The sequence below is a fragment of the Sander lucioperca genome, chromosome 13 (assembly GCF_008315115.2).
Source record: "Sander lucioperca isolate FBNREF2018 chromosome 13, SLUC_FBN_1.2, whole genome shotgun sequence".
Taxonomy (NCBI): Eukaryota; Metazoa; Chordata; class Actinopteri; order Perciformes; family Percidae; genus Sander; species Sander lucioperca.
This window is the reverse complement of record NC_050185.1, coordinates 20,404,835-20,424,948: the sequence shown is the minus strand read 5'-3', so window position 1 is coordinate 20,424,948 and position 20,114 is coordinate 20,404,835. Positions and strand designations below refer to the sequence as shown.

Below are 20,114 nucleotides of genomic sequence, written 5' to 3'. Positions count from 1 at the left end.
TTGTTTGTTTTGTTTGATGCTTTTTTTTTCCCAAAAAAACAAAGGTAAAAAGAGTCAACACTGGAGAGAAAAAAGCCATGAACAAAAAACAAAGCTTCAAAAATGTCAAAAGCAAAAAAATGGGGGAAAAAAGTCAAGCGCAAACTCAGTTCTTGATTGGCCAACGGTACATTCAAATCAAATCATTCAACAAGCATTCTTCAACGATAAGATTGTTATATTTACTTCCCCCAACATGTAAGAAAAAAGTTGTATAAAGCCTTTTCTGGCTCCATAAGGAGCAGCATGAAATCTGAATGTTGACAGGAAGAACGTGTGGTATAAAAAAAAAAAAATCTCTGGTTGTGCTGCATCAATTTTGAACATTTTAACAGTCCATGAGTCTGGAAATGTTAAAGATGCAATGCTAAATCAGTGGAGCACTCAATGTCAGAATTATAATTAGAGGACTATGATTCTATATTAGATTATGACTGTGTTGTCAAACATTTGGCTTTCCTGCATGGGAGTACTAGACACCTATATATCAAACAAATGTAACATACTCAACAAAGAAAAAGAACAGTTATAACACTTTTGAGTCAAACTTATTATGGTAAATATACCATAGGAGTTTTGAAATCCAAAAAAATTACTTTGAGTCAATTTTCTAAATTGATGTACTACCCTAATTTGAAATTAGTGATAGTGAGTCAAAATACTAAATCTATTATTTAAACTTGATAAATCCTTAAATGTAATTTCCCCCCCTTTAGCTGGCAGGAATGGGCTTCCATAATAACCAGACTCCAGTATTTAATATCTAGTCAGCAGTTTAAAGGTTGAAGTTTGCCCCATATGACTTTAGTGTGCTGAATGTGCAGTTAACAATTAACGTACTCACATCTCAGCCTTCCTTATGTAATTTCCTAATTCCTTAAGTAAGCCTCTCAAAACACTGCTTGACGACAACACTATTACCTCAAGCCTATAAGATGTCGGTGTGTACCATCGTGTTGTCCTAAATAACAGACTGTCAGAGAGCCATTACCACTCAGCTTTGTTAGCAGAGTGTGTTGGTGTACTCAAGGATAGAGAGAACAGAGAGCTGTGAACAGATTGTACTGCTGGATGAGATCCAGGGAGCCCCGCAGGTGGCGGACAGAATAATAATAGTGCTGCTGGCAGAGCCTTCACAGTAAAGACAAAACTATTACTATGAAAAAATCTCAATACTGTGCTGTGACTTCCTCCATCCGTTTTCCATGCATCGCACACATTCTGTGCCGTTAAACATAATACAAGAAAATGAATTAAACTTTTGAAATGTTCTTTAGACAAAACATTTGAAGAAGTCACCTTAATAAAAATGTAAACACACACACAACTAAACAGGAAACGCTGCATCTTAAGCAGACAGCTGTTGGGGTTACAGTTGAGGCCGACAGCCTCTCTCTCTCTCTGTGTGTGTGCGTGCGTGCGTGAGAATAAAGTGCCTTCACCTGCCTGTGTTTCACTTTCATCTCCCTCCCGGCTGAATATCGTCAAACAAATCACAGTAGAGACACATCAAAGTCGGGGTTGCATTTATTTCCAACGACAGACAGTAAATACAGCTTCTCTCTGAGTGTAAACTCTGTGTGTGTGTGTGTGTGTGTGTATATATATATATATATATATATATATATATATATATATATATATATATATATGCTGGCTTTATGTTTGTGTGTGTCCACTGTCACAACACTCACATGAAGGCGGTCACTCATGGTTTTAAAAAAAAAAGTTACATCAATTGTGGACAATGTTCACCGTCATATGTGCTTCTTACAATACTATCATATTCAAAAACTTTATGCACATTTTGCATATTAAGCTGGGTAAACTCTAGAAAATATTCACATACATTATTGAGTTAATACGAAACAGCACCAGAATATTGCATACATTTTTATTAAGAGTTAAGACTAAGCTTTAGGTTGTCAGTACCTATGTATATGCAGTAATATATACAGTATACAGGTACTCAGTTTTATTGCATGATATAATGCTATATTTAAATGTATTATTTGGGCTCTGGAAATTATTCTACTGTGAAATGTACTAAATGGTCAAGATTACAAAAAAGGTTAACAGGCACACTACAGCTGGACAACATTTCAAACAGCTCAGGTATTAAAAAGCTTTAGGAAAGATTTGATTTCACTGATATCTTCAATTAGTAATTAATCACACCCTAAATTCTTTAAATACATAACGAACGGTTTCAAATGACTTGCCACTGTGTTACACTGTAGTACCAAAAGGTTTGAACCTCTTGTTTCTGTGTGAATAGTTGATGGAAAAACACAAACAAAAAACATTGAATCACAACATAGAAAAAACTAATTGCATATATATATATATATATATATATATATATATATATATATATATATATATATATATATATATATATATATATATATATATATATAAAAGTGTCCAAAAAAGCATAGAATGAATGATCCTGAATAAATGAGATGGCCACTGTTTGGCAAGTGAACATTTTTTCCTCATTATCTCTCACCATCTCTCACTCTTTTCTCCCCTGTGGCTTCATCATGAGCAGCCTCAGTGTCTTTGGTCCATGTGCACAATGTCAAGATGGAATGTCAAAACAAAAGAACAAACAAACAAACAAACAAACAAAATAAACAGGTGTTGCCGTTGCTATGGCGATGGAGGACAAATCCATGGTCGTGTGTGGGAAGGTATGCAGCGCCCATAAATTAACTGAAAAACAATGACAAACAATAAACAAAATAAATTGAATGAATAAACAAACTACTTTGTGGAAATGATAAATGATTAATAAAGAGTTCTATAGAAAACTAATGAAGTAGAGTTGAAGCAAAGAGGTGCTACAGCGAAATAAATTCCAGTGATTGTGTTAGTGAATAGAAAGGAATAGTCTGATGCAGTTTAATCTGTCAGCAGGGGAGCCTGAATGTTTCCTCTGGAAAGCTAAAATGTGTTTTTCCTCAAGTGTAACAAAACTTTAGAGAGTAAATTAATCACATAAAGAGGTGAACTGATGACCTGTGGGACGTCCATCACAAAACCACAAAATGGAAGATCAGTTTCCTAAAGCAGCACTGACAGCAAAGTGTGTGAGTAGCCACAAGATGGAGCCAAGCGTCTTCACATTAACTGTCAGATTTCAAGCTACAAACAACAGGACTGGGACGACATTAACTACAAGCCATGCATACTTTAATGCATATCATTGTCCACAGCTTAGCATATTTTTCACATCATTTTATACACCCCAGACAGCCATTAGTTTCAGATATATGGTCAGTGCAGATGATGAAAGATTAACTTGCAGAGACTTAAAACTTGCTTTGAGATGCACTAAAATTATGTATTTACAGTGGTTTTTGCGGTTGTAATTCATCCAAAAGGTGTTGGATGGGGTTGAGGTCAGGGCTCTGTGCAAGACAATCAAGTTCTTCCACATCAAACTTGGAAAAACATTTCATTATGGAGCTCATTTTATGCACAGGAGCATTGTCATTTGAAAACAGGAAAAATCTGCTGCAACGGGTTGGAAGAACACTGTTGATTAAAATATTGTGTGCTGTAGCGTTCATATTTCCCTTGATTGGATCCAAGGGGACTTGCCCACACACAAAAGGTCTGTCCACATACTTTTGGCCACATAGTGTGCATTGTTGGTAAATCAAAGCCAGAAACGGAAGGTTCATTGAATGCACCTTCAAGGAAGGACATTTTAAAAAATGCCTACTGTAAACTGACTGCATTCCCGCACAATGAAAACAGAGTTTTGATAGGTAAGTAAATGCAGCATGATGTTTGCTGCGATTGGTTACTGAATAATGGGTCTGCTACATGTCTGCAAGTCGACTGTCCTACTGTACTGAAATGAACAGACACCAATAGCTGTCTGGAAGGTAAAGAATAATTCAAGAAAAGTATGCTTCGGAAAATACAGCACAGTGAAGTATGAGCTGTAGTGTATAAGCTAAAAGGCCTGTATTGTTTTTATACCTGTGCCATCCATCATAGATACATGGTATGCACAATCAATCAGTTTTGCCCTGTGTGAGCTGTACTCGGCATCACCTATTTTATAAGACAAGCTTGTAATTGCTTCACTGCCTCCTCACGGAGTTTCCTGAATAATTATAGCGAGGCAAAAGGAAAGAGTGAAAGGACAGGAAATGTTAAGCATGGGCAGGACAAAAAGGGGAGGAAGTTTCCTTAACACATGCCAGGTCTTTATAATAGCTGAAATGCTTGTGTATTGGAGATAGGTCGACAACTTCACAGCGCCTTCAGTTAACAGGCTCATTAATGTGAGACTTTGCCACAGGACTTGGCAGAATGCACACTTCCTGCTTAAAGACTTCTAACAGGGGCTGGAGAGCAAAAAGAGAAGGGATTAAAAGAAGCAAGGGAAGCTAGCATATGAAATATTTTCAGGATTTAAGGCACAGGAAAAAGACAACAGAATTAGTTAAAGAAAGGAGCAGGGTTGGAAGAAGCCGCTTCCTGCTACGGAAAGAAGAATGAGGCGAGTGAGTGGTAAAAAGGAGGGATCGGCTTACTTTTTCTTGTCCTTGTCCTTCTTGAGGGGCTGAGATAAGGAGAGTGTCTCGGCCGCCACCTTCTTCCTGTTGAAGGCGTTCATCTCCTCCTCCAGGTCTCTGCGCTTCTCCTCCACCTTCCTCTTCTCCTCCTGGTGCATCCGCTTCAGCTGCTCAAACTTGTCATGCAGCTGAGTGGGAGGTGGCGAGGGTGGCGATGGACGCACGGGACGGGGATGACAGGAGGAGAGACACGAGATTTGAATTGGTACTTGCTAACAGCTAACTGGTGAATTGGACCCGACACTGGGATAAACTGACTGCAAACAAGGATGATATTTGAACACATTTTCTCACCTCCACCTCATCCATCCTTTCATATATGAGGGCAGCTTGTCATGTATTATCATGTACTTAGACTGGTTACATTGACTGAAATGATTGTAATTGCACTGTACTGTGCTGCACGGGATGTTTTTTGCGTATACTGAACAGCAACGATAAAATAAACATTGCATATGTATACGATAGCTTGAAAAAAGTCTCTGAAGTTATTGAAGCAGTGTTGAAGTGTGGACGCATCAGCAGTCATTTCAAATCAAATACATCTATAACCATAATTTCCCTTGACACTGACCTCTCTCTCCTTTTCCTTCAGTTCTGATTCCGTCTCTTTTACTTTGTTGACGAACATTTGTCGCATTTCTTCCTCTTTCCGCTGCAGGTCCCCCAAAAACTCTTTCCTCTTTGCCTCATATGTCTCTTGAAGACTGTAGAGAAGGATAGACAGGAATAGATTAGGTATTGTCTCTTAACAATAGAAGCTGTCCCTGTGGTTGACACTTGAGTATCTCTTTGGTTTTGGATTTTGTGTGTGTCCGTTTTCACTCTCCGTGCGCTCCCTCTACCTGAATGGCTGGCTGTCGGGATCTGTATCTTTGAAGCCCATCTCCTCCAGCTTACAGCGTCGGTACAGCTCGTAGTGGCGGGCGTGGGTCTGCTCCCTCAGATCCTCCATGTTGACCCTGATCAGCATCTCTCGGAGTTTTACAAAGTCGCAGTGGCTCTCGTTCTCGACTAAAGGGAAAACGCACACCAGAATTAGGAGAGCAGCTGCAGTTCAGGTAATTATTTCCTATACATGATAAGCAACTTCTGCTATGGTGTTTGAAGATTTGGTTTTGGTTGTCAGCGTCAGAGCTACAAATGCGCAGTCACATCTCGTCTCAGGTTACGAGTCTTTGTTTCTCGCTTTCATTCTGTGCCTGGCCACTGCTTTTAACTTATTTTAACACCCCATCTGTCACCCTGTCACCCTCCCTTCCTCTCCATCCCTCTCTCAAAAGCAGGAAATCATACCACATCACTACAGGAATGTTAAGTACTCTGCACAAAATACAACTAGATATAAGACATTTGGAATCCATTAAATAAATGTATCACATTTTGCCAACAAAGAGGAGTTGATACATTCACACAATTACAACTTGTAGTTATCATTTAACTGTGACTCTCACAGTTAAATGATTTCATGGTGGGGAAAGGGCAGGAAGAGTTTCCTGTCTGACAGACTGAAAGCTCAGAGGAGGGTCATTTCCAATCTGATGAAGCCTTTTTACTCACACGTCACCTCATTTACTCCATCAATAATATAACAAATGTTCTACAACGTTGATTTTTTTTTTGAGGCCACAACAAAGGTCAATGTGAGAAGAGCCAGTGGGCAGGATGTAGTCTGGGTAAGTGGGTAATAATATGGCCATACATATGCTGCTAATTTTGAGCCACAGGGTTTTTCTGCAGGGTCCACAAAGTTGCACCAAGATCATACCGGCTAAAGTATAAAAGTATGACGGAAAACCAGTCGGAACAATAAGGCCTAGAATGATTTATTGCTATCACATTTTTTTCAGTACTTCTGAAAAATTATAACAATAATTCCTAAGGATACTTAATCCAATGCGAGCTAGACGGTAGAACATGGGTGGATGGATTAACAAATAAAAAATGTTTTGCTAAAATTGACATTTGCCCATTAAAAACGATGAGCTTCCTAGATACTGAGGCTTGCAGTAGTTACAGTGATTGCGACAGGTCTGATAATGTTGACTGAACCGAAGAAAGGATTGGAAGCTTCCTCCACACACATTCCACTGTTGCACCACTCCCACTTTTAGTTTGTGTGCAACGTCATACAAACGTTTTTACTGCCTTTTTTGAGGAAACTGAATGCAACATTTTTTTTATGACCTTTCAAGACCGGCATAGATATCCCTGCAGCCAGAATCCTTTCTGCTGACTCTCCCATTCTCATCAAGAGAAGAAAAAATAAAAAAAAAATAAATCACTCCTTCCTTTTGAAAATGAAGTTCTCCCTTCTTGACGTCCCCCCCCCTCCCCTATGCTCAATCTCCTCCAATTTTTAAATGTGGGCACACTGAAGTGCCAAATTTCTGCCAAGTATTAAACCTGGAGCACAACGGTACAGCTGTGGTCCACTGTATAACCTGATACATCAGCTGGATAATCTTGGAAAAACTAGAGTGACTCATTAAAACATGTGTTGTCAGAGGAAAAATAACTTTCACCTTTCAGGAGGTTAATGTGATCAACCTGTTAGCAAACCTCAGAACGACCTCAGAAAGATGCTATAAAAAATGTTCTGTTGTCTCTGTTGTGTGTGTGTGTGTGTGTGTGTGTGTGTGTGTGTGTGTGTGTGTGTGTGTGTGTGTGTGTGTGTGTGGTGGCCGAGGGCCTGTGCAGTGTAGGCACGTGGCGTTTCAGGGGCTGGAGCATATGCCATGAACCCCGGGGTGGCAGTGGTGGAGAGTCGGATGCATGTTGTTTAAATACCACCACACGCTGTGAGCTCTGAGGATGTAAAGACGACAATAATGATATTTAAAAAGCCCAATTAACATTGCATTTAGCTTCTCCTGATGGAAAATACTGGGAAAGCAGCCTGCAGTGCATGTTAGCAAACCACAATGCAGCATCAGAAACCAACATAACCAAAGAAAGAACGTCCTTCATTAAACTAAAAAAAACAACTAAAAATCACAAAAAAGTGTGAATAAGCACTAACTTGTCTACTTTAACGCTGTTGCATACAAAATAAGTCTTAAAAAGACGTAAAAAAAAAGTAAAAGTCATGAAGCTGTCTGAATCACTCTCTTATTTTTACTCAAATTTACTGGTTGACCACACATCATTAGAGGGAGTATACGAGTTAAAAACAGACATGAGCTGTTCTCTGGGGCTGAATCCAGGCTACTGAAATTGCCTGTTCATTTGGCATCTCATAGTCTCTCTGTACTGGCCCCCCATGGAGGGTTGAATGAGGGCCAATCCTCTGACTGACTGCAGCACTGAGCCCTCAAGATATTGCACAGGGCTCTGCAGACATATACATGCCAGCCTGAGAACAGAAACGGAGACATGGGTGCAATAAATCTGCAGTTACCAATGTTGTTGGTTAATTTGCTTGTTAATTGATAATAAACCCAAATCTTAATTGCAAAAGAGATGTGTAAATCAAGATATTGAGCTAATCTCTGACACACATTATCTGTAAGTGCTTGGTAATTTAAAACAGTTTGTAGTCTCTATTTCTGTCAGTTAGTTGGTCGACTGACCCACTGGTAAAAACTGAACTATCTCAACAACCATTTCTATCTACTGCAGATACAATTTTGTATAGACATCCATGGTCTCCAGAAGATGAATAGTTACTTTGGTAATCCCCTGACATTTCCTCTTGTGCTACCAGCAGGTTGACTTTATTGGTCTCAGTGACATGTTTACAACTATTAGCTGGATTCCCATGAGAGTTGGTACAGACATCCATGCTTTTCCTTTAGAGCCACCATCAGGTGAAAGTTTTCACTTATCCAGTGAAACATAAACATCTCCTGAATGGATTGGCACAGAATCTTGGACACTAATAGTTCCCAGACGTATCCTTATGGCTTTGGAGATCCTTAACTTTTCATCGAGCACCACCATGAGGTACACATTTGTGGTTTTAAGGTAAATGTCTAGACAACTATTTGGTACACACATTCATGCCTCACAGAGCTGCTAATATAGCTGTTGATGTAGCCCTAACCTGAAAAATGCTATAATTAAAAGAAGAAAAAAAAAAAAACTGAGAATGTAATGCAAAGCCAGTGACTGATAACATCCATGTTCACATACAAACACCCACTTCAACATGTGTGCATAGTTGCATAAACACATAGTAGCTTGCAGAAAATAAATATGGGGGGGGGTCTGTTATATGTCACAGATGTCTGGAGTTCAGAGATAATAGAGCAATAAGATCCTGAGGACACACACACAAACACACACACAAACACACACACACACACACACACACACAGACGCACACACACACCTTCAACTACTCTTTATCAGTAGACAGCTCTTCCTCTGTCTTCCTTCAAGTCTATGGAAATTTTCCATGGCTCTTCGAGAGGTTAGCATAACCCATCTATATGACATCTGGCATCCGCAAACTGTTTCCATTGACACAGGCCCTCCTTTCAGTCAGCCAAGTGGAGTAAAACACTGAGACTTCTGTCCTCTTCGGTCCCTGTCCTCAGATACTCTGACAAAGTGTGTTGTATGAATGGTGAGCCATCAGTTGGCAGGCAGGCCTGACTACAACCTAAGTAGTTTTCTTGTAATACATCCCATCAGACTAGATGTTTGTTGTTAGGCTAAGACAGACAAGGTTGATAAGATAATTAGATCTTAGACCCAAAGAACAAATAAAATAGTTTCTTCTCTAGAAATAATACTTATAATATTGTATGATGCTTATGGAAACACAGCAGCATAATTTCTATGAATATGACAACAATTGCCAACTCAGTTCATTAATTAAAGACCCAATCAATTTTCTTTTAATGCAACATCTGGCATTTTGTGTCTCTGAACTAATCACATTTTATAGATGGTTTTAACCCAAAGTTTACTGGGTAATACTGAGATGTAATTCATTATGAGAGTGATGGAGACAAATCCCAAAGAAATTAGTTTACAGTAAAGCCGAAATAACCTTTTGCAGACAGCACAACTGTATGTTACAGGACATGACTATAGCTTCATGGTGATGGGAGTCCAAAGGAATCCGTCCCCCAGGAGACACACAGTGGGCTTTATAAATAACCATAGTGTGTCCTCTGAGGGTTGGGGAATGAGAGTGGTCAGTGGATAATGTTAAGAGGAAAGGAAGACCGGATATGGACACGAGCAGTAAACCAAGGAAAAGAAGGAAGAGAGGGAAAGCTGGAGGGAGGGAGCTTCTCTGAGAGTATAACTCCCATCTAAACAGTAATATTCTCACAGCACAACTCTGTGTGACATTATCAAATTAAAATGTTTACTCTCATTGACAAGCATGGAGGAATGAGCTGTGGGAAACAAATCCCTGGTGATGTCTCCATGGGCAACGCATGCATGCAAACATACAGGCATATATGCACGCCACGCACACACACCAAGCCAGAAATATATAGGGAGAACCCTGGTATATAACATCATACACATCACAAGCACACAGACGCACAATGTAAATTTCCCAACAATCTCTACCAACTCGCCCTTCATTTTGCAGTGTCACTCTGCATCAAGTCCCACTCACAGCTGTGGAGGGTGCTCCTCATTAAGAGGGAGGGTATAAATAAACAGGCAAACTGTGGGACGCACTCGCCACTCTGCCGTGAGCAGAAAACTATCTCTCACCATGGATACTGATAGACAGCTTGTCTTCTCAGCTGCTGAGTTAGTATGCATGCCATTTCTCCATAAGCACAAAACTCAAAACGACCAGCATGTGGTATAAAATAGATCCTACACGGTTTATTTTTGATGATGAATCATATGATTCAATTTTGCGTCTATGATGAAACATATATTGGCGTGACCAAAATGATATTTGCAAAGTAGAAAGGTGAAAGTTAATTATAGGGTTCCTCAATTCTCCTGCATGTGCTCATCTAGGTCAGGTTAAGTGTCTGACAAAACAAAGATGGTTTCATTTACTATTATATATGACAAAAAAAGCAACAAATTGTCACATTATATTGTATTATTATCATTATACATGCACACCCATATTATGGCATGATAAAGCCTGTACCACAATTCATGTACTGACACTGTGCCTTGACTGGCTGAAAGGAATTCGAGTCAGTGCCAATATCTCATGATATAGCACTCCTCCCATTTCTGTATGTACAGTATCACCCCACCTCATTTACCTAGTTAATACCTGTAACCAAGCAACCTAACAACCAGCCAACATATATGCAAATTAACCAGCATCATCAGGGTTATACAGGGCAAAAATGAATTACAACTATTTAAAACTACAAATCTCTTAGTTTTGTATTTGCAAATGGTGTTTTGCTCTCAAACGGGTCACCTGGCAGGGACAATGACAACTACTGTTCAAGGCCATTCTGTTGCTTCACTACAGACAAGGGAAGTTGTGACGTGAGTGAAACTGGACAGAGATCAGCAAAACAGTTACTAGCAGGAAATGGTTGAGTAATAATTAACTGGCACTTTGTGGAAATAAAACTATTTATCTGTGTAATTTCAAAGTAAAGCTATTTTTCCATAGTCCTATTGACTTAAAATAAATGTTAACAAAACTGTACTATGGTACCAAGAATACACTTTAAATACTTCAAAAGGTGCTGTAGGTAGGATTGGGAAGATCCAGGACTTAGCCAAAAAAATTTAACATCAACAACTTCTCAGTCCCTCCCCCTTTCTGCTAAAGCCCAAAACGTTCTCCTAAGACCCTCCCCCCACGAGGGAGAATGAATGTGTGTGCATGAGCAGTGATTGACACACAGTCAGACACCCCCTCTGGCCATGATTGGTGCATCTGAACAGGGAGATGTGGATTTTTGCAAATTGCATTACAGGCTGTAGGTGGTGGCAGAGAAGCCGGTTTTTGTTTTTTAAATTACCCGTTTCATGTACTTCTACTCGAACATAGGGTCAGTTTCAGCAAATATGACAGAAAGTTAGTTTAATAAGTCTTACCTACTGCACCTTTAAAAGTGCCAACATCACAGTTTGGCACTCCCTCTGTCATTTTGCTTTGAATATTCATTCTGTGGCAGTCTACGAAAAGGACTCAAACATTCAATGACCCCTTCATGTACTCACTGTTGTGTTTGCTTGAGAAACACAAACAGCCACACACCCTGATTAACTTGCTTGTGAATGGTTCTCACCTTGCACGACACCCCACGGGTACTGTCTTGCCCTTACAGTTTTGTTCCCCACTTTGACCTCTTCCACGCTCCCAACAACAGCAAAAGGCAGATGGGCCTGCACAGGAAAGGATGGAAGAGTGTTAAAAAGGTGAAGAGGCCACAGATGTAACTGGAGCCATTAATAGGGGCTGAGTCCCAGCTCCCTCTTTCTTCTGAGTTACATTTTCTTGAAGAGTTTTTTGTTCCTATACTTACATGCCGATGTTCTTTACAGCACAGTAACCACTTCACAAGTTAAATTGCACTTGACACAGACATTTCTTTATGTGCAAATAACAACAAAATGGATGAATGAAAATTGAGTGTTTACTTTCAAATAAAACTTGTTTCCCTGTGGCTGTCATCTCTCTTATCTTTCTAAACCAGACCACACCAGAGAAGAGTGTAACCACGTTGACATATGAGCTGCAACAGAGCTGTGTTTTAAGTTTAACATGTGGCTCGGTTGGGGCTGAAAGGCCTATTTTGTTGAAGTAATAAAACACTTTCTTATTGCTCTCAGAGCTACTACACCTCGTTAGGATCGACAGTGAAGCATCATGGGGAAAACATGCCCGATGCGCAACCTCAAAAATTAGGTGGTGAGTTGAAACCAGCTGGCTGGTGTAACCGACTATGATGGGGATACTGTACAAGGAGACTGTGTCTAGAAAAACCAAATGCAGTCTTATTTAGAGATAATTTACTGTTTGGGCATTTGTGTGGGTGTGTGTTTGAGCACGGTGTAATTATACACATCATCCTCATTATAAAATCAGAACTAAAAAAGGCTAAACAATCTGAAGAAAATGTATTTGTGCTTGCTGCCTGAGCAAAAGCGTATGTTCAGTTATATTGCTACATGCATATTCTTTTCAGTATTTCTAAATAACTGGATCATATTTACAATGGAAAATGTACAAAACGACATGAAGCCAGCTGTAGGCAAGCATGGCAATTCATAATATATTTTTTATTATGGAATTAATTGAGGAATGCAGAACTGGTGCAAACGAATGGAGCAAGTATTCATACAGTTTTGTGTAAAAGTATGTATAATGTTTGCAGTATATGCAAATGTCCAAGAACATGCACAGGGTCAGCTGGTGTTTGCAAATATTTTTGACTGTTTTTCCCTGTATACACTCAAAGATTTGTGGGATTGCAAAGTGTCTAGATAAGACAAACAACATACTTTTCAGCACGTGTTAAAAGCAATAGAATTGTGTCAACAAATGCTGCTGTTACCATACGTGTAACACATGTGGTGCTAAAGACATGATGTTACAAGTCAGTAGGCTAGGTACACATATCTTAAAATCTAAATCCTATTTGTTGTGTCACAAATCTAAAGTACAATACTATCATTTCTACTTTCAACCCCATCTATGATTTTACAAAAACATCTGGTATTTTCTTGTAAAGGTAAAAAAAAAAGATAGAAAGACTGATTGTATGACATTTTTCAGTGTCACAACATGACTTACATTCATGGAGGCATTGATCTCACTGACGGCTTCGTCATCTGTTGGGAACTGATATATCTGGACACCGTTGCTCACCAGCTCACTCATTATCTTGATTTTGAATTTATGCAGCTCACTCTTGGAGATTGTGTCCGCTTTGGCAATGATGGGAATTATGTTGACCTGAGGAAAGGACGAGAACAAAAAGAGGGAAGATGTAATAAACAAAGTTATTAAATGTGTAGAGCATGGTCTTCGTTTTTATGTTTGAGTATGCCAAAAATATACGGGTTTCTATATTGAAAGCTGCTTTGTGTTAAAGCGTATGTACGTGGAATTCATTATGTAATGGCTTTTCATGGGCTGGTCTGACATGTAGCTTCATGACAGGACAAAATGTACCTGTCGAGCTCAATATGATGAGAGCAGATGCACACAGAATCAACACAATGTGTTCGTGGAATTACAGATTGGAGCAATTACCATCCCTTTGTCAGCGGGTCATGAACAAATACTGATTAAATATACTGAAGACAATTAAAAACAGAAACCAAACTAAGTGCATTGCTAAATATGGCTGACGAGGCATAGCAGACCACATGCAGCAACACTGTGCAGTGAATAAGCTCAGTTAGAACCCTAACAGATACATAAAACAAACAGTGATTATGAAAACAAACTAGACTCCATCTTCAATCAGCAGCAGATGTGCAGAAATAAACACACAGTTTGTCTGCATTCCTCTTAACGGGTGCATTACCCAAATCCCTAACTGGGAGGACGAGGAGGATCCCCACAGATTCACTCATCCATTCAATAGTGTGCCTCAGAGCAAGAGCCAGAGCTGATTAGGAGTCAAATTACAGACTCATCATACTTTATTGGGTCATTAATTTACAGCAGGGCAGCCAGTATCATGTTTTAACTCTTATTTAACAAAGTTCACTAATCACGATCCAGTGCTGACAACAACCTCTGTGAGGAGGGAGGGGACAGTGATATTTTTTCAATTCCCACAACTGGGTTTTCCCAGCTGGCCAAAGAGTATTCCCAAATAGTTCTCAGTGTTTGTTCTGAACAACGACGAGCAGCAGATGGGTAGCTGTAACCATGTAAAATAATAATTGAAGAAAATCACATAGCCTGATATTTCTATTTTTTTTTTTTTTGTTTTAATCTGACACGGCCAAAGATCTCTATATGAATGCATAGAGGAGTGTCAGTGTTCAAGGGATATAAGAACCATGTTGATACATTCTGAGCCTTAAGAACGCCAAAAAAGAGATAGATTGACTAAGGAGTAAAAATGTTGACGCAATTTGAGGCAATCAGGCACTAAGGGTTTTAAAGGCCAATTACAAACACTAACTTTAGTTTATAACACATACATGTACCTGTCTCTTTCACCTCACACAGTATCTTTGCCTCACGTTTTTCCCTCTGAGCCTCCACATCAACTAAACAGTTAGAAACCTCTGATCTGGTGCAAACAGGCAAAACAATCTAACCAAGAGAAAGAAATAATTTGAAAATACTATATCACCCAAGTCTGAGAGTAAGTCTAAGCAAAAACATGAACATTTGACTGATTATAGTGCAAATTATGAGACATTTGAAAATATTAGAAGGAAATATCAATCCTTGTTTGTCAAAAGACCTCTACATCCTAATATCAGATAATTAAATGGTAAAGATTTCCTCCTATTCAAGAAAAAAGCATTTAAAACAAAAGGACAGCTCCTTCAGGCCATTATCTCTCTTCCTGCCTTCACCCACCACATTCACTCTGGTTGGCCTTTAACCATCCTCTGTAGGGAGTAGGGCTGCCACCTCTTAGTCGATTAGTCGACTAATCGGTCGTTTTGGTCTTAGTCGACTAAGATTTCTTTAGTTGATGAGTCATTTTTTATGCTTATTCATGCTTAATTACTCATTTCCAAGAAACTTATGAGCACATTTCTGGTAAGCACAATATTTAAAGTGGTGCTTTCGCAGGATTAATTGTGGAGAAACTCAGTTTTACAGATGGTTCATTAACTACATTTATATTGTGCTTTTCTAGTCTTAACCACCTCTCAAAGAGCACAGCTCTGTCGATTACATCAACTAATCGATTAATCGACAAAATCATATAAGTGTTAGTCGACTAAGAATTTCTTTAGTCGAGGACAGCCCTAGTAGGGAGGCTACCCCATTGACAAGAAAAACACCATTGTCTAGTCTTGACAGCAAAGCAGACTCCACAGACTGAGGGAGTAGTGGTTTCTGGTCTGCTTCCCTGCTTCTGACAGAGCTATCTGGCAAACCGGAAAGCTCTGTTCATTTAGCTTTAGTTTCCAGATAAAAATTCATATTCACATGGTAATGCTCCCTTTGACCTGAATATAAAAAAATAAAAAATGTGACTGTGGACCTGAAATGATTAGTTTCAACACCCCTGTCGTATACTGGGATAAAGAGAATATATTTAGCTCAGGTAAGCTACCATGTCTTGCTTCAAAGAAGAGGCTACAGAGAGTTGGTGGTTTGGATGGCATCAGGAGGCAGTTGGCAAACATAGGGTGCCAGGTTTTGATCACGCTGTTGGCCGTTAAAGACTGCACAGAGGCTCGGTGGTCAGCTCTTTCACCTCATGAGATCTTGGATCATTTAGATCTTGGCCCTTTCTATGTAAAGTCCTCTCAGTCGTTTGTGTTTAGGTTTTTTCAGGTCAGAAAAGTATTCTGGTTTCCCCATAGAAATAATTTAAAGAAAATAGAAGTACTCCTGTAATTCCTCTTGACCATGAATTTGGCATTAAAAGTACAGTTGGTCATATATTACAATGACAAAGCGTTTTTTTTTCCCGATGTCCTTATAAAACTATTAAGTGTCCCTTAAGAATGACAGTTGGCTGAAGTATCCGGTCCTTGTTTTGAATAGTACCGGGAGATATTTGGCAGAGATGCGCAGCCGTGCGTTGATAGTTGGCAGAGGTAAGCCGGCAGGTTTTGGACACAGGCTGACCATCTGCTTTGATCTGGTGTTATAATCATTGCATCACCAAAAACTAAGAGGGCTGAAACTGCCACTTTGTGATTCACACAACAGTGTGAACAGTAGTTATATGTATACATCAATGTGTAAATCAATTTGACTGGTGTAACAAAACTTGTTACTGAAGCTTGTTAACACCAAGCATATACATATCCCTACATATACATATCCCTCTAACAATTCCCAAATGACACAATTTACAAAAAGGCCCAACAGCGCACGTGTCTCCTCAGAAGGCTTAAAGGATTTGAAGTGAGACAGGACATTCTATCCAGAGTATACCAGTCACTGATAGTCTGTCATCGCTTTCAACATCACATCTTGGTACAGCTTCCTACCAAATAAATGCAAGAGAAAGCTGGCTAGGATAGCCAGGCAAGCTGTTAAGATCATAGGCATTCCACAAAAACAGCCATCTGATCTTTATATACAAGCAGTGGAAAGAAAATCCAACTTCATCATCCAGGATGCCTCCCACCCCCTCCACCAAAGCTTTGAGCTATTACCATCAGGAAGAAGGTTCAGAGTGCCTCTGACTAAAAAAAAAAAAAAGTCATTATACAACAAATCCTTCATTTCCAATGCAATACATATACAAAACTCATGCCACTCACACATCACACACACACACACACACACACACACACACACACACACACACACACTGCCTTCAATCAAAAGAAAATGTTCTAACATGGCAACATATTAGACAATAAAGATTTTTGAATCTTGAATCTTAAACTCATACAAGCAAACGCACATGATTCAACAAAAAGATATAAATGGCATTTCGTCATCTACGTACATGCAGCTTTCTCAGTTTAGGTGCTTGTAGCTATCTAAGACATTAGTAGAACCCCCTTAGGTCAAACACTTTCACTTGCATTTAAACTGCCTCTTTCTCTGTCATTTCTTCTCTTCTGGGCTTCGTGAACATGTGCTTAAAAATGTTTGAGGCTCTTTTCCCTTCCTGAAATTCCACACTTCCCACACGTTGAAACCAAGATTTAGGATCAAAAACCACTGAACGTTTTTAGCTGTGTTAATCACAAGGCTTTTTTTTCCAAAACATCTACTCAAAATGTCAACAGGTTTAATTTATTTAAGTGTGGTATCAAGCAGAAAGAAATCCTCAATATCAATACTGTATATGTATAGGAATTCTTTGTATAATATGAATGCCTATATATTTCTTTGGTTTACAAAGAGAGTGATCAGGTAACATAAGTAGCAATAGCCACAACGGCAAAGCAAGCAACAGAGGCTCAATCTTCAACTGAAAAATTCAAGGAAAACTGCTGACAAAGAAAAAGATTTCCCTAAAATTACAACATAAATAATGTAATCTCAACAAATACAACATGGTTTCAACTTAGATCTTAAAATTCACCTTCTTGCCCTTTGTGACGCCGTCCTCCCCCACTAAAACTTACTCTCTCCCACCATCCCCTACTTTCATAATCCAAGTGCTGTTGTGATGAGATTTTTTTCAATCATTTGTCTAATTGAGGCCAAGCCAGTGATTGTGTCTCCACTGAGCTGCACTCATCGAATGTATGGCAAAACACAGACCCACTGACCAATAATCTGTGTAGCAATACTCACACAAGAGCAATGAAAAAGCCACAAATTAATGTGGCTCTGAATGTGACTATTGACTGCGGTACAACTGGCCTTTAAACTGTAAATATGTACTCAGTATTAGTAAGATGACCATGAGGAGAATGTACTATTTATTTATCAATGTATATCACTGCCTTACAAGGACCAGTTTTTTTTTTAATCTTATATACAGTTTTACAGGGCAATTTAGAAAGTAGGATGGACTTTAAAACCCAGCAACATTTTCATTTGCAAAAAACATGCAACATATTGGCTTTTAAGTGTGAAACCTTGGGCAGAGGGCCTAGGGCAGGTCCTGTGAACTTTTCTTGAAATCCTGTACAATAAAATGGAAGCTTGCACATTCACTGCGACATTTTTCTTTTCGTTTTCCTTTTCTTTTGGGACACAGAGAGTCCACACCCCAACAAAAAGATCAGGGATCTCCACGTCTCAGTGAAATGCACACCGGTCACAGTGAAAGGGAGATCGGATTTCAGCAACACTGATAGTTATCACAGACAATGGGAAAGGACTGGGAGTGTGTGTGCTTTTTGCCAAAGGGGAAAACCACAGTATATGGATGTGTGTCAATTGTGTGTACCTTGCTGTCCAGTTTTTTCATAGTGACGAGGTCCAGGGACTTGAGGGAGTGTCCTGTCGGGGCAATGAAATAAAGGCAGATGTGGATCCTGGTGTCGTGGTAGTTAAACAGCGAGCGTTTGATCTTCAGTTCTTCCTGGAGATAGTTTTCAAACTGAGTGTCGATGTAGTCGACGATGGGCTTGTAACTGTGGAGACAGCCAAAGAGAAACTATAAGGATTGGAAAAAGCATAAATATTTGTCTTTTTATTCATGTGTTTGAATACATAAGGAAATATGGACTAGTCACTGGGGAAATGAACCAAGACAATTATGTTTTCAGTAACTGTGTGATTTGATTCTATGCCAAGATCTCAGCTTAGAGCTGTACAGCTTAGTGCTGCATGACATTTGTGCTCGGCTTATGGGAGTCTGGTAGAAACAAATCACAGAGGCTGCAAACATCCTGTCCTCTCTCACAGTGCTCTGGTGGCCCTTGTAGCCTACAGTGTCATCAGTAAATAAAAAAAAAATTAGTTAGTAATTTTAGTTAGTAATTAGTTAAAATGAGTAATGTGTGATATGAAAACATCAAAGGTTTGTAGTGTTTGCTCATGAGCTTTTTGCATGTGTAGCTAAACAAACGAGACCAGAAATGTATGTCAAATTCAACACAATTCTGAATACCACAACACTGTGTATGACCTGCATTGCTAGAGACCAACTCTGACATGAACCAATACTCTGGGGAAATAATCGATGACGCTACAGCTTCTACAGATTCGTCTAACTCACCAGATTTATATCAAAAATCCATCCAAGATTCACCTTGCAAAGACATACCTGTATGGCAGTTTTGGAAAACATTATCCACTAGTATCAATGAGATTAATACAATCATTTTTCTTAACATGGCATTAACACATTGCCACTACAATAGCTCATGTTACATGAAGAATATTTTTAGTTTTTCTTTTGGGCTGTACTGTAATATATATCTAATAGCACTGAGGAGCCAAAACAAGACATACACTTCAATTATGGCACAATGGAAGTGATTCTGATTCTGCACTTTTTTTTTTCATTGCAGTGATTATCAAGTCAAATGTCAAAAAAATATAAAATGTCCTTTATTAAAATATCTGATGTTTGTTAATGCAGCAGTGCAGTTTGTCTTTGCAGGCTGCTTTTAATGTCTTTCTATCACAGAACGGTCACCAGCCTGATAACGTTAGGTCATGAGACAGTTTGAAAGAAATTCATGCTGCATTCACAGCAAGTGTGTTTGGAGCAGTTTGTGTGACTCTGCAGCTTTAACTCATTTAGTTCAGTTCATTTGGAGAGAGTCAGCCACATATTTAATAAACTGCATCATAGCTGCCTGAAATGTCTCTTTCAAGTGAGGTTGTGGTTTATCAGTCACCATAGATACAAGCCTCTCATAGTTTAATTCTCATGACATCACTTGGCGTGTCGGAGAGTCCAGAGAGACATATCTGCTGTTGATGTGATAATCTGTGTTTGAGATGCTCAATAAATTTGTTCCATTTTCACAATTCCACCAGCCTCGCCTCCA

General features: G+C 39.1%; 1 protein-coding gene across 2 annotated transcripts in view; it reads right to left on the bottom strand.

Moving 5' to 3' along the window:
• The window catches only part of sept8a (septin 8a), a 39,919-nt gene that overhangs the window by 3,379 nt on the left and 16,426 nt on the right, over positions 1–20,114 (bottom strand). Inside the window, exons 4-10 of one of the 2 annotated variants that reach the window (XM_031280752.2) lie at positions 18,560–18,746; positions 13,339–13,500; positions 11,831–11,927; positions 5,483–5,651; positions 5,212–5,344; positions 4,596–4,765; positions 2,465–2,757 (exon numbers count right to left, since the gene is read on the bottom strand). In XM_031280752.2, the coding sequence (XP_031136612.1) occupies positions 2,754–2,757; positions 4,596–4,765; positions 5,212–5,344; positions 5,483–5,651; positions 11,831–11,927; positions 13,339–13,500; positions 18,560–18,746 (922 nt within the window). In that variant the 3' untranslated portion in view covers positions 2,465–2,753. Of the gene's footprint in view, positions 1–2,464; positions 2,758–4,595; positions 4,766–5,211; positions 5,345–5,482; positions 5,652–11,830; positions 11,928–13,338; positions 13,501–18,559; positions 18,747–20,114 lie in introns of those variants that run through there. The other variant, XM_031280751.2, reaches the window with a different exon arrangement.